The sequence below is a fragment of the Piliocolobus tephrosceles genome, chromosome 18 (genome assembly GCF_002776525.5).
Source record: "Piliocolobus tephrosceles isolate RC106 chromosome 18, ASM277652v3, whole genome shotgun sequence".
Classification (NCBI taxonomy): Eukaryota; Metazoa; Chordata; class Mammalia; order Primates; family Cercopithecidae; genus Piliocolobus; species Piliocolobus tephrosceles.
This window is the reverse complement of record NC_045451.1, coordinates 46,760,844-46,776,449: the sequence shown is the minus strand read 5'-3', so window position 1 is coordinate 46,776,449 and position 15,606 is coordinate 46,760,844. Positions and strand designations below refer to the sequence as shown.

Genomic DNA, 15,606 nt, shown 5'->3' with positions numbered 1-15,606 from the left:
AAAGCTTTTTTATTATGAAGAAATGCAAACGTACACCGAAAGTAGAATAATATAAAGAACCCCCACGGACTTATCACTCAACTTTAACTATAATTGACTCATGGCCAATCTTATTTCAACACGATTCTCATCCACTTCCTCTCTCTCATATCTTCCTGAAGCAAATCCCAGATGTCATATCATTCCATCCATAAATATTTCAGTAGGTGTCTCTAAAAATATGAATTCTTTAACATTACAATAGCATAATCACAACTACTTGTGAGAATTCCAAAATATTATCAGATATCAAAATATATCAGATTCCCAATTGTCTCAAAATTTTAAAGTTTTTTTTGTTTGTTTGAATGAGGATCCAAATAAGGCCCACATATTTCCATCAGATAGAACATTATTTTAAATGGCACTATTGTTTCACGCATTTGTAAGAGGGCATACTTTGTAATCTCTCCCCAGGATATCTGTCCTATTTGATAATGGGGTCAAGTTCCATCATAGTCCATTGATTTCTTTTGTTACCCTTTATTTTTACTAAGTTAAACACTCCCAATTTACAGACACTGGAAACAGTAACAAATGTCTGATAACTTTTTCCAATGACTATGGATTCAGAAATTAGAGATTTCTTATTGCAAACATGTTTAGCCCTCCACCAGGTGCCAAATCAATTATGAAACACATTTAAAATCTGGACAGATCCATGCTTTAACTTGGGAGATGGGGAAAAATGGGTCCCCTTCACCTACAGGGACTTCCTTCTGGTTCTGAAGAGCATATCTTCAACGTTACAGGTCGTTTTAAACCATGCCCGATACCAGATTAAGAAAGAGTCAGACTCCAGTCAGAGCAGACTGGACCTGAGTTTGGTCTTAAGAGGATTTCTCAAATCCAGTTAATTGTTTTTCTCTTAAAGGGGCTGAGTTTTTCTTTTGGATCCTGCAGACCAATACAAGAATTGACTTCGTATCAGAGGCAAATGATCAGTAGACATGCTGTGATGGGCAAAGTCATTCAAAGTTATTAGGAAGACACTGAAAGTGTCAGGCAGGGTATGAGGTGATCCTGAAGGAGGATTGGAGCAGGGCCAAGTAGAAGACGAAGAGGGTGATATAGGAAAGAAGAGGGAGGAATCTGCAATGGCATTCATATTTCTGACTCCAGTGTGGGATGCCATGTAAAAAGGAACCCTAAATTCACACATACATGCACACACACCCCAAAGAAACCCCTTGCAAGTTGCTCATGGCCCTAGGATGGAAAGAGCCAGCTGATCTGAGAATAAGAAAATGTACCTTACACGAAATATTCTCTTCATAGTTACAGCAAATGTTCTCAACACTGGCTGCATATGAGAAGCATCTTGGGAGTTTAAAATACTACGTCTGGGCCCCTGCGCAGGGGAGCGGAATCGGAATCTCCGGGTATTTTTAAACCTCCGTCACCGTCCCTCTCCTGGACACCCCCACCCACACAGGTGATTCTAACATGCAGCCCGGCCTGAGAACCACCGGGCTAAAGCATGGACAGCAAGGGCTATTTCAATAGCACAGGATGGATTAATGAGCAAGGGCTCACTACTCAAAATACTCACAACTTGAAGCTTGGTTTGGCTCAGCCTAGACTTCTGGAGCTTGGGGTGAGAAGCAACCTAATCTTCAGAATTCACCGCTCTCCTGCGAAACAATGTCAGCGGCGAGAGCCTGGCAGGGGAATGGGAAAGGAGGGGTGAGGTGTCCTACACACGAGCTTCCCTTCTGCCTGGGGAGAACACTGGTCCTCTCACTCCTCTGTGCATGGTGATCACACGGGAATATCTGTCAAAAGCAGCTTCCTGGGCCCCACTCCCTGCGTCGGTCAGAAGGTTTAGGATGTGGCCCAAGAACCTGCATTTTAGCAGGTCTCCAGGTGACTCTCTGAGGGTTTATGGAACAAACACACCTCCAGAAACCCTGAGAGGCCTCCAGGACCAGCAGTGTGTGGGCCCTTCCTGGTGAACACGTGCGGGGCAAGGCTTCCCTCTTCAACCCTGGGCCCTGCCCCTGGTCTGAGCAGTAGGTCTGAGGTGGTGCCTAGCATCAGTGTTAGAAGTGATTTCAGGGCACTGTCCAATTTGGGACCTTCATGGAAAAGAAGTGGACCTGCCTCAAGTTTTCTCTGTACAATAGAAGGTGAAAGCGAAGCAGGAAGGACCCTTGGCTCATTTACTCCTTGCTTCTACCAAAACGGAAGCTGGCGTTTTCCTAGGCTGACAGCTGGCAGGAAGTGCAGGCGGAAACCAAGCAGCAGCCTCTGGTCTTTCAGAAACCATTGATTTTATCAGAAAAGTGGACCTCAAAGCATCATCAAAGCAAACATGCAAATTCTTGGGCCCCACCCCAGACCACCTACTGATCAGGTACTTCAGGGAGGCGGGCTCCCTAATCTGTGTCACAGCAGGCTCCCAGGTGATTCTGATGCTTGCTCGGTGATTATGGGCTTAGGAAAGGCCCCACCTCTTCTGGCCATCCCCTCAGGTCCCTTGTCATGGAGACAGGGGGAGGCCCCACAGCACCTCCCCCGCTCTCACGGTTATTGGGAAGGTGCTGAAGGATACTGGGGCTGCCAACCTGGAGGAAAAGGAGCCTGGTTCCAGGCAGCTGCCACCTGCACAGGCTGCTCTCCCAGCTGACTTGCTTTATTTTCTCTAAGCCTGAAGAAGGGCTTTCCCCAGAGAGAAAGGACACCTGGTGCCTAATCCCCCAAAGCAGAGGCAGCTGTGGTCCAGAAGCCCCAGGGCCTGTTGCCACTGTCCTCCCCGGGGAAATGCAGGCATAGGGCTCAGAGAGGCCCAGGACTTGTCTGGACACTCTCCTTTCTCTGGCCAAGAAAATGCTTCCTCTTCTTGGAGGATGGAGATGCAAACACTCCCTTTCTGGAGCAGGCTGCAGCCAGAGGGGCGGCATCCTCTATCAAGACGAAAGCCCTTTTGGGACAGAGTGTCAGTGCTGGTACCCCACACTCCCAAAAATGAGGGGAGGCTGATCAGAGGCAGAGGCACAGGTGAGAACCAGCCCAGTGGGAAAGAACAAGTTACTTGCCTCTTTCTTCTCTGGACCCAATTTTGGAATTCTTCCAAGCATTCTGATCAGAGACAAAGACTAACATGCTCTAAAAAGGGGTCACCAGGATTGGAAGTAATCCAGACCTGTTGTGGATTCACTGCAGAGTCTTTCAATGTGTTATATGGGGTTCACTACTTTAAAACAAAAATTCAGGGACTTGGGATAAATGAAAAGTATCGTTTTATTGTATTTTCTTGTCAAACACCTTTACTTTAGGCAACAACTGAAGTATAATTTAATTCAGCAGGAAATATCACACTTGGAGGGAAAACACACACTCAAAAAAACCCTTAAATGAAAGCCAAACATTCTTTCCAAGGCACAGCACTGGCATTTTCAGATTGACAGCAGGACGAGTTTGTTTTCCGTGAAACAAAATCACGAGTCCAGAGTCTGTTTTTGAAACAGCTTTCCACTTCATCTCCCTTTCTCGGGCTCAGGGAACGATGCTTGTGGCCTTCCTCAGGGCCAGGTAGCCAGTGACGACATCAGAGGGCAGCCTCCGAATATAGGAAAACTCTTCAATGGTGCTGAACCGCAGTTTGCTCTGGGGGTCTGTGTAGTTGGCCTGGAAAGAGGCACAGGGAAGGGCAGAAAGTTTTTGCGGGTAGGGATATAAGTTCAAATGTAAGTTTTAAAAATGTTTCTGTTTCACTGAAAGTGATATATATTTTCATTATGTCTTACTCCGCCACCAAGAACACTAAATCACTCACTGTAGCACAGGCTCATTAACCTTCCCAGACTCCAGAAACACTTCGGGGTATGGACGGGAGGAAGGGGAATAACCACATTAGACTCTGGGACCCTTCTGGCTGGTGCCTCAAAGGCTGCAACAGGTCCAAGAGTGAATTCATGATGGTCATCCCTCCCTGACTTCAGACTCCTGCCTCTTTCCAACAAATGTCCCAGGTCTGTGCTCAAGGCAGGAGCTGACGCCCTGCATGCTGTGCATGTGCCCCTCCCTGCTGCGCTCCATTTACCTCCAGCATGCTCCTTTCCAGCTCTTCCAACACCCCCTGCGCCACTTCCACGCCTCCCTGAGCCACTCTGTAGTGCATCACTGACCATTCACACCCACCCTTCCCCTAGAACTGCAGCCAGGATCTTCTTTGCAATGTGCAATTCTGATCATGTCATTCCTTAGCATAAAATCTCTCAAAATGGCTCCTCTGCTCCTGGGACAAAGGCCCAAGTCCTCAGTGCAGCTCCTCGGCTCTGGGCCTTCCTTTGTCCTCAGCTTCCTCCTCAGCCACATGTCCCCACTGTGATTCCAACTATCCCTGGCCTCTAAGTTCCTCCCTTTTACCATGCCCCATCTGTCCTTTCCTTGGCAGGGGACCCCAACTGTGGCCCATTTTGCTCAGTAATCACCAGTTCACTCTTCAGGACTCAGCCCCAAAGCTACACCTTGAGGGAAGCCTATTTGTACCCCCACAGGAGGTCAGAACCTCACCCTCCACTCTCACAGCAGCAAAAATACTCCAGTGGAATGCACATCTCTGTTGCTTTAAAGTTTATTATCTACATGACTCTTTGATGATGGTCTAGGCTATAAGGGTCCATGAGACAGGAACCCTGTGGTTTGCTTATCATTGTAGACTGGCTCCTAGTGCAATGCAGAGTGCACAGAGGGCCTCCAGTCAGGGTTTGTGTAACAAAACAAATGATTAATGAATGAATAAACAGAGAGACAATTGGGACCATCACGGAAAAGAGAACTTGTTTCCCAGACATATCAAAATTCTCTCTTGGTCTGTTCCCCGTGTGCTAAGTGGAGAAAATAATTCTAACTAACTATATACCTCAAAGTACATAGGCTTCTATGGATTTTGAAACAAAAGACATGAGGGTGAGTCATTTTGAGCTCCTTTAAAAAAATTATAAAAGATGCCATTAAAGTCTAGACAGATAACATCCAATTATTCAAGTGTAGATGTCTGCTTTAATGTGGATCATCTTTGTGTGGACCTAGACTCACAGTAATCTGTGATTTAGGAAGGGAGGGAACACTCAGTAAAAAAGCAACGAGCTGTCGGGAACTTATTTATAGGCTTCTCGTGCCCTAAAAAGTCTTCCATTTTGCCACTGGGGACTCCCCTAAGTATTTAACTGCTGTGTGTTAGGAAATGGGATTATTCCTAAAAGGCTAAGATTAACTAATAGCTCTATATAAAATAAAACATCAATCCCTTGGCTTGACCTAGATGTTACCTTTCTGTACCACATTTCCTTTAATGACAGTAATATAAGGAACGGCTTAATCAGAAAAACAGTGACAAGTCTCTTCTGAGGGATCCTGGCCACGAGGGAAGTTAGGTTAACTGCTAGGAGAGGCTGCCCTGCAGTTCCGAGCAGAGCACAGGCATGTGTGTCTGGCGCGGACCATCTGGCCTCCGTAGACGAACCAGCCTCGGACGAGCTCCATGTCTGTGGCTGCCTCACTCCTACCAGCAAACTGTACTGAGCCGGCCCGCCCAAGTTCAGACCTCACTGCCAAGAGGGCTGCTGAATAAACAGTGCAGAATACAGAGATCCTGTGGCACCAACAAAAAGGTTACCAACGAAAACCTGAACAGACTGGACTGGACCCAGGGGCCAGCATCTAGGATTCTGAATAGAAGGAAGGATGCCAAGTGACACCCCAGAGTTGAACAAGGAAAGAGCTTCACACCTACAGTCCACCCTCCTCTGGATGCCATCCCTCGAGCCTGAGTGAAATAAGCAAAGGCCAACTTCCTACAGGAAAGCCAGCAAACAGCTTCAGGCCCCCCTTGCTGCAGGGTGACAGGCAGTATTCACAGCTTGCCGTCTCACTCAGAATGCACTTTTCATAGCTCTGTAATGAGTGCTGAACACAGGTGTGACCCTGCATGTCTTGCTGCCGTGCCTAGGCACAGGGGAAACAGTCACATGGCTGGCTGGGAACAGGTGTGTGTCCATGTAAATGTGAACTAGGCTTTACTTTTTAATTATGTAACTTTAAATTATATAAGCAACAGACGAACATATTCTCCCCTAAAAAAAAAAATGAAAAGAAAACATTACAGATAAGACTAAAGTCCTCATTTATCACCGTCTACCATCCAAAAGTCCTCTGCCTTCCCCTGGAGAAACCACCGCTAAGTGGGCACCTTTCCAGACTTTTTATGTCTACCCCATACACATATGTAAACACACAAGAGAAATAACTCAATTTGTGTGTGTGTGTGTTGATTTTATATATGTGGCACCATGCTATTTATATTGCTTTGCATCTTTCAATCGACATTACATCCTGGAAGTTTATCCATGTTGTTACTATGCATTGAGCTCAAGAACAGTATGAAAATATCCGCTGTGATAGACCTTGATGTTGCTTCCAGCATTTTGTGAATGCAGTCTCTCATAAGCATTTCTGCATGAGGTTCTTTGTGCACACTATTTCTCTAGGGAGCTGCCTATAAGGCATATTGCAAGGTTAGATGCTTTTGCTTTTTTTTTTATCTCAACAGACTGTTCCAATTGTCCTCCAAAAAAGCAGTACCAGGGTATGTTCCCACCTCAAAACAGCAATGTATGAAGATATCCATTTCTGTATGTTGGTGCCAAAATGTATAAGCAAATGTCTTAATTTCTTCCCTGTTTGATGGGTCTTTCTCCTACATTACCAGTGAAGCTGAATATCTACTTATTGGTCATCCATATTTCTTCTCTGGTAATTGCCTATTTATATCCTTTTTGCTGATTCTTCTGTGGGATTGTGCTTTAATGAACTGGGAGACTTCTTTGTCTATTCAGAATTTCTTACTTCCTACATACAGTGGGGCAAGAGGTTTTAGGTAATGTGTAACATGACAAGTCTACTGCCAATGACATAAAGGGGCCTGGAATAATGATTCTCCTTCCTCCTAATGTGTGAAAACCACTGTACTAGCAGATGAGCTGCCTGAAACAGTAAGGATAAAGCTGACATCCTTTTTTTTTTTTTTTTTGAGACGGAGTTTCGCTCTGTCACCCAGGCTGGAGTGCAGTGGCCAGATCTCAGCTCACTGCAAGCTCCGCCTCCCGGGTTTACGCCATTCTCCTGCCTCAGCCTCCCGAGTAGCTGGGACTACAGGCACCCGCCACCTCGCCCAGCTAGTTTTTTGTATTTTTTAGTAGAGACGGGGTTTCACTGTGTTAGCCAGGATGGTCTCGATCTCTTGACCTCGTGATCCGCCCGTCTCGGCCTCCCAAAGTGCTGGGATTACAGGCTTGAGCCACCGTGCCCGGCCAAAGCTGACATTCTGAGGAACCACCCTCAGGTCTGGCCATAACCGTGGCCTCCAGAAACTCAAAATGACACAGGGAGAGATTTCCACTTTGGGCCATAACAGAATAACTGGTGCCAGATGAGCTCTCTTGCCATAAACGACTATTACAACAGGTCAAATATATGAAGTAGCCATTTTCAGGCAACAGACAAGAGGTAGTACAAGACTACAATGCCTGAGAAAAGAGAAGCTCACAAGGTAAGTTCCAGGATCATCCAAACTCTCTCTGCCTGTGCCAATTTCCTGACCGTGGGGCAGAAGCGGAGCTCATGCAGAGCTCAGTGGACCCACCGAGCTGGGGAGGCAGAGATCAGATTCAGGGGCTACTGAAACACCTGATATTGGCAAAACCGAGTAACAGAAGAGGGAGCTGCCTTGGAAGGGAGGCAAAAGTCAGTTTGGGATTCCACATGAGTCCATAACCATGGGCTGGGCTATGCATGTTCAAGGCAAGACTATATAGGTCTTACTGGAGAGTGGTTAAGAGGGAAACAGAAACTCCAGAGGCTGAGCAGTGCTGGGAGTTGCTGAAGTGCCAGCCCAGCCAGAATAGAGATTGCTGTAACACTCCTGGCACCTAGCTAAGACAACAGAAAGGCCACAGCTTAGGAATTAAAATCATGCCCTTGAGTATCATCTATTCTAGTCTCGCCACAACAAAGCCTAACACCAAACTTCAATAAGACTGGCAGAGGATAAAGAACTTAGAAGTTAAGTGCAACTAAGTTAAAGAAGCTTGGGAAACATGGGCTTTCTGCAGACCTGCCCTAAAAAAGTGCAAAACCAAACCTACACCCATTCAAGGTGATCAGTCAGGAACTAAGCTACCACAGGAAAAAAAAATACTCTTCAGGGAAAGATAACAGAATCTAGAGTTTTTACAATACATCATCCATAATGTCCAGTACACAACAAAAAAACTCATAGATGCAAAGAAACAGGAAAATGTGACCCACAGTTAAGGAAAAAAGCAGTCAATAGAAACTGGCCAAATGAACCAAATGTTGGAAATAGCAGATAAATACTTTAAAGCAGCTATTATGTGTCTGACGACTTAATGACTTAATGACCAAGTAGTCTTAAAAGACAAGGAAATCACCAGAACCAGACCCAAATATGATGTAGGTTTTGAAACTATCAGAAGGAAATTAAAAATAACTACAATCAATATGTTGAAGGAGTTAAAGGACAGACAACATGCAAGACAGAAAGTTATTTCAGGTCAGGCACAGTGGCTCACGTTGGTAATCCTAACACTTTGGGAGGCCAAGGCGGGTGGACGGCTTGAGGCTGGGAGTTCGGGACCAGCTTGGGCAACACAGTAAGATCCCTTCTCTATAAAATAATTTTTTAAAGTTAGCCAGGTGTGGTGGCACACACTTGTAGTCCTAGCTGCCTGGGAGGCTGAAGCAGGTGGATCACTTGAGCCCAGGAGTTTGAGGCTGTAGTAAGCTGTGATCACACCACTGCACTCTAGCCTGGATTAGAGAGCAAGACTCTATCTCTAAATAAATAAATAAATAATTCAAAAGAAAGTTATTTCATCAGAGACATGAAAGCTATAATAATCAAACAGAAAAGCCAGAAATTAAAAACCCAGTTAAAGAGATAATGCTTCCAATGGGCTTATTCATTGGTATACTCTATACAGTGAGAAAAGAACTTGAAGACACATCAGTAGATACCATCCAAACTGAACCGCAATGAAATAAGAGTTTTAAAAAGCAAACAAACCAGAACAGAGCATCCAAGAATTTTGGGACACTATCAAATAGTTTAACATGTGTGTAACTGGAATCTAGAAGAAGGGAAAAAGACAAGGCAAAAGAAATATTTGAAGAAATGATGGCCAAGAATTTTCCAAAATTCTTGACAGATACCAAACCACAAATCCAAAACCTCAGAGAACATCAAGAATACATAGCAGAAAAATAATACCCTGAGTCATATTCAATAATACCCAGTCATATTCAAACTGCTAAAAACAAAAGACAAAGAGAAAATCTTGAAGGCTGTCAAACAAGAAACATTACGTAGAGATGAACAAAGGTAAGAATTATATCAAACTTCTCACCATGGAGGCAAAAAGACAACATTTAACCACTGACATCTTAAAAGTGATGAAAGAAAAAACTGTCAGCTCAGACTTGAAAATGTCATTCAAAAATACTCATTGAAAATATCATTCAAAAAGGAAGAACAAGGCTGGGTGCAGTGGCTCCACGCCTGTAATCCCAGCACTTTGGGAGACCAAGGCAGGAAGGATCACTTGAACCCAGGAATTTGAGACCAGGCCTAGGCCACAGCGTGAAATCCCATCTCTACAAAAAATACAAAAAATTAGCCAGGCATGGTGGCACATACCTGTAGCCCCAGTTATTTGGGAGGCTGAGGTGGGTGCATCACCTGAGCCTGGGAGGTCGAGACGGCTGCAGTGAGCCAAGATGGTTCCACTGCACTCCAGCCTAGGCCACAGAGTAAGACTCTGTCTTAAAAAAAAAAAGGAAAAGAAAAGAAAAAGAAGAAGAAGAAATAAAGGCTCTTTGACAAAATAAAAAAAGAAAGGACTTCATTAGCAGCAAATCTACTTTATAAGAAAAGCACAGTAAATTGTTCCAGTAGAAAGAATATGACATCAGACTGCAACTTGGAAATAAACAACAAAATGAAAAAAGGTGGAAATAGAATGAAATGAAGATAAAAGAAACTTCTTTTTTTTTTTTTCTTATTTTTATTTCTCTAAAAGCTAACTGTCTAGAGCACAAATTAACAGCCAAGTATTTTGTTTGCAGCATATGTAAAAGTAAACTATATGACAACAAAGAATTAGAGACTGGGATAAGAAATTCACTACCAGAAGACCCTCACAATACACACAAACTGGTATAGGATTTGAAAATAGACTCAGGTTATTTAAAATGTATATTTTAAACATGAAAGTAACCATTCATTATTTTTAAAAGAGGTGTAAATAATAAGAAAACAGAATTTTAAAATGTTCAATTAACCCCAGTTTTATCACGAGAAAACATCAGAGGAATTCCATTAGTGGAGAATTCTACTAAATACCTGACCAGTGCTCCTTAAAACTGTTAGGTCATTAAAAACAAGGACAATCTGAGAAACTGGCATAGCCAAGAGGAGTCTAAAGAGACGTGATGACTAAATTTGATATAGTTTTAGGTAAAAACTAAGGAAATGTGAATAAACTATAGACTTGAGTTAATAATAGTATATCACTATTGGTTCATTAATTGTAACAAATATACCATAGATGTTAATAACAGCAGACACTGAGTTTGGGTTATATGGGTACTTTCTATACTATTGTCTCTATTTTTCATAAATCTAGAACTGTTCTGAAAAATACAGTCTATTAAAAAATGCTCAATAGATCCAGAGAAGGCAGAAAGAGAGGAATAAGCAAACACAAATGGAACAAATAACTAGTGAGATGGTAGATTTAAATACAATCATATCAACAATCACTTTAAACATGAATAGCCTGAGGACAACAGTTCTTAAGATTGATAGACTGGATAAAAAGCAAGATCCACTGGGTGCAGAGGCTCACGCCTTCAATCCCAGCACTTTGAGAGGCTGATGTTGGGAGATCACTTGAGCCCAGGGGTTCAAGGCTTCAGTGAGTTATGATCACACCACTCCATTGTAGCTTGGGCAGAAGAGCAAGACCCTACCTCCAAAAGAAAAAGGAAAAGAAAGACCCAACAACTCAACAATATGCTTTCAACAAGAATCCACTTTAAATATATAGATAGTTTAAAAGTGAAAAGATAGGCTGGGCGTGGTGGCTCATACCTGTAATCCCAACACTTTGGGAGGCCAAGGCAGGAGGATCGCTTGAAGTCAGGAGTTTGAGACCAGCCTGATCAACATGGCAAAACCTCATCTCTACTAAAAATATAAAAATCAGCCAGGTGTGGTGGCGTGCGCCTGTAATCCCAGCTACTTGGGAGGCTGAGGCAGGATAATCGCTTGAACCCAGGAGGTAGAGGCTGCAGTGAGCCAAGAGTGTGCCAATGCACTCCAGCCTGGGTGACACAGCAAGAATCTGTCTCAAAAAAAAAAAAAAAAAAAAAAGTGAAAAGATCAAGAAAGACATACCGTCCACACATGAATGAAAGTGATATTAATTTCAGACAAAGTAGACTTCAGAATAATGAATATTATCAGGGAGAAACAGGGATATTACATAATAATAACAAAGGAGACAATTCTCCTCGTACATAATTAATTTGGCCAATTTGTTACATAAGTTGGAATCATATTTTCATTAAAATGTAAAGCACTTAAATTATTTTTCCAAATTTATGAGATGAAAAAGGATTAAGATGAATCTTAGGTTCTAACTTCTGCAAATAAGGAAATGGGGGTGCTCTGAGGTTCCGGAGCTTTAGTAACCTGCCTACTTTCCACTCTTCCAGCTATGCTGGCAGTTCCTGAATTGTGTTCCCCAGAAGCGCTTGAGCAGTCACTGTGGTGAGGAGTGGGGAAGACGACAGGTGGCCAGATCCACATGGGACCACAGCAGAAAGATGGCTCCAGGCTGTTTATGTATTGGATTCTGTAAAAGATTTCATTTGGAAAAGGGGTTCTGATGCTTAAAAATAAGTTTGAATGTCACAACCTTTGCCAAAGCACCTATTTAGAGAAGTTTAAACATGGTTTTGTAAATACAATCATCATCTAAAATGCAGGTTTTTAAAACTTCAGCAGTAAAAAAAGAAATACATAGTTGTTTCTTTCATGTTATCTCATATAGTTAACTAGCAGAGGTAAAGAAGAGAAACTGGAGTCTCCTGCTTTCTGGTTCAATCCTTCAGCCCGCAGGCTGCCCCACAGATGCCTGTTTGCAGCAATGAACACACTGCACAAACCTATCACCTATCACTGTAGACGGGCTCCAGGCAGGACCAGCCGTGGTCAATATTCAACACTTGTCTAATTAGACATTACTGTGAAATCTTTTCCATTTAATGTTATAAGAGATATACTCACAAGCAGACCTGAAACATCAGAATACTTCTTAGCTGGCTTAAAGGATGGAGGAGCATCAATACTGAAGTCTGGAAAAAAAAAAAAGATAACTAAACGAAACTGAAAACATTCAAATCCCTTCTCTTTTTTTTTCCTAAAATAGTATTTGATAATATTCCTGAAAATTTCCTTTGTGATTAAGTAGTCACAGAAGTCTCTGGAGATTAACTAGAGAAGTAGGGGAGGATTCCCAGAAATAATGCAGTGTGTCACAGGCCAAGTGCAGGCTCCAGATCTAGCCCCGCCCTGTCACCAGGGATGCTCTCTCTATTCCAGCAGAACCACTGGAAAGCTCATCTGCCCACCAGCTATTTTCACAATCTCACACTACATGGGCTGATGGTGATGAAATGCCAAACAAGCCAGTAACTGGATCTGAGCATCCCGACACCCTCGTGTCCACACCCAGACGAATGACTGACTAGCTCACTTGTCACCCATGTGAGTCACCCCCATGAAAGAAGTATAGTGGAGCAGGAGATGGTGAGAACTTTGAACTTGTACTTCCCAGTGAAGCTGAACAGAACATATAACAGTGTTTTACATAAATCTGGACACACTGCAGCATGAAGTATTTACTCTTGCTAAACACTGGCTCACAAAGTAAAAGAGCTGGACTTTAAGCTGGTTGTGAGGAACTCTCCTAAATCTGGCATTATACTTGGGCTACCTTGTTTTTGGAAACACATTTTAAGAGTAGACTTTTGAATGAGAAGTTTGTCTAGTAGAAACACCAATATTATCATATTGGGACCTATGACACTAAAACCCACATATCCATGACAACACAAACAAACAGGCTCAATACAGATACAGTTATGAGAAAATACACACATAATCTGCCCACACTGATGCCACTGTAAAATTCTCAAGCTAAAAATTATTTCCTACAATGATGCAAACACAATAAAATACTGTAGGTTTGTTATAAGACAGTTCCTACTCTGAACATTGTAAACACACGGAAGGCTCCAGCCAGCTCACAGTTAGGATCGTTCAGTTGCCACGGCAATGCCCTTTCGGAAGCGAGGATTTGTTTCAGGTTCTTCCAGGTTCTGTTCTTCTTGCCAGCTACTGCGCCACCGTGGCCAGAGTGCTCGAATTGAAGGCATGGATTAGAAGAAACAAAAACCAATGGAGACCACCATTTTAGAATCTGACATTTATGCTTAATCATACCTGTAATGTACTGCTCATCTGTCAACAATCATTTAGACCTCTGAGACTTTTTTTAAAAGGTATTTCACTGTACACGTTAACATGTTAATCTTATTTTAAAAAAGAGGTTTTCAGATTGTCAAAACCCTTGAGTTAGTTTGTGTTGGGAGTAGAAATAAAAGGCTACTTCTTTATATGCACGTAAAAAAAAAAAAAAGCCTTTATTGGGTCTAACTTTGTAGAATTCATTCATGAATTTCTTCATATTTTAAGATAAATTTACTACAAAGTCAGATTTAAATCCATGACTGCATCTCTAAACTCCCTTCTCGGGGCAAGTCTCTGCCAAGCAAACTGGGGATCCTGGAAAAGTTGAGAAAGCCCCAGCTGCAGTATGGCAAGCCTTCTGGATATCTTTTTTTTTTTTTTTTTTTTAATCCTATAAAGATGACAAAATAAAATGGAAAAGAATACCAAAATCTGTTGCAAACACTGGTAACATTGTATTTCCAAAACTAATTCATTAAAAAAAAATTAACACTATAATCTGAACTGCTGCAATTTATTACCAGTCTCAAGAATGAAAGGAAGAGTACCCCTGTGTTCCACTCAACAGCACAACAGCTTTGATTTACCTTACGAAACTAATGAGGAAGGCTGGGCGCGGTGGCTCAAGCCTGTAAATCCCAGCACTTTGGGAGGCCGAGACAGGCGGATCACGAGGTCAGGAGATCGAGACCATCCTGACTAACACGGTGAAACCCCGTCTCTACTAAAAAAAACAAAAAACAAACAAACAAAAAAAAACTAGCCGGGCGAGGTGGCAGGCGTCTGTAGTCCCAGCTACTCGGGAGGCTGAGCCAGGAGAATGGCGTGAACCCGGGAGGCGGAGCTTGCAGTGAGCTGAGATCCGGCCACTGCACTCCAGCCTGGGTGACACAGCGAGACTCCGTCTCAAAAAAAAAAAAAAAAGAAACTAATGAGGAAATACTTCTCATTTAATATTTCAAGCTTTGTCTAAGATTGTAAGACCAATGAAAAGGTTAGGGGAAAAATCATCACGGAAATGACCCACCCTCCAAACAGCATCCTTGAATGAATCCACAAAGGACACCCAAATCCTTGGGATATGGCACACTGAGAGATCAACAGGAAGAACCCTTCTTCTTTTGTCTCCATCTCACCCATGGGGGGAAGGAGGCGACTGGGACTGAGGGAGAAGAGAAGGCCAGTGCCACCTTGCCTGCAGGCCCAGCAAGATCTGAGGCTGAGGTGTGGCATTTGGCTGTTTATTCAGCTGATAACTTCGATGCTTACCACAAAGTTGGGATCCTTAAATGGCAAAGGTTTGGCAGCTTTTTCCACAGGTCCTGTGCTAAACTCAGAGGACACCACTTTATTCTCATTCATGGCTTCCATGCTGATACCCTTCAAACACAATACAAATAGTTTGAAGAAGTCAGTTTCTTCCAGCTGAGTTCCCCAACTCTGCTCTCAACAGGGCATACGATGATGCCACAGGGCATGCAAGGGAAGACAGTGTGCCCAGAGCTCCAGGAGGAAGCCTGCCCCAGGGGAGGGCACACCACACGGGGAGTAGCACCTGCTGTGCAGAAGCCACAGGAGAAACAGGCCAGGACCCCCAGCTACTATGATTCCCGGGTACCCTAAATGCTGAGCACAGGGCTGGCTGTCCTACCCAAGTAAGGTCATTTAATTCTGGCAACCACTCCACAGTGGGTGCTATTATCCCCAACATACAGAAACGAAAACTGAGGCCCAGGGGAATAGGTTCAAGGTCACATAGTGATTGACTTTTGGATTCAAACCTAGGTTGGGCCAGTTCTAAAGCCCTCACAATCTCCATGACACCACACAGTTCTGACTTCCACTGATCTTATGAACTCTGTCTTAAAATATGAAGACAAAAAAGGTCTAGCCCCTTTAAGGGTCTAGTTGGCCAGAGAACCCAGACTGGAGTTGGTATGCTTAAG

At 43.3% G+C, this 15,606-nt stretch overlaps 1 protein-coding gene across 3 annotated transcripts in view; it reads right to left on the bottom strand.

The window, feature by feature from the left end:
* Positions 1 to 3,264: 3,264 nt before the first annotated feature.
* The window catches only part of INO80C (INO80 complex subunit C), a 29,705-nt gene continuing 17,363 nt past the window's right edge, over positions 3,265 to 15,606 (bottom strand). For 2 of the 3 annotated variants that reach the window (XM_023207688.3, XM_023207687.3), the window contains 4 exons: positions 14,930 to 15,040; positions 13,439 to 13,550; positions 12,416 to 12,483; positions 3,265 to 3,669 (listed from right to left, as the gene is read on the bottom strand). In XM_023207688.3, the coding sequence (XP_023063456.1) occupies positions 3,538 to 3,669; positions 12,416 to 12,483; positions 13,439 to 13,550; positions 14,930 to 15,040 (423 nt within the window). In that variant the 3' untranslated portion in view covers positions 3,265 to 3,537. Of the gene's footprint in view, positions 3,670 to 12,415; positions 12,484 to 13,397; positions 13,551 to 14,929; positions 15,041 to 15,606 lie in introns of all 3 variants that reach the window. The other variant, XM_023207686.3, reaches the window with a different exon arrangement.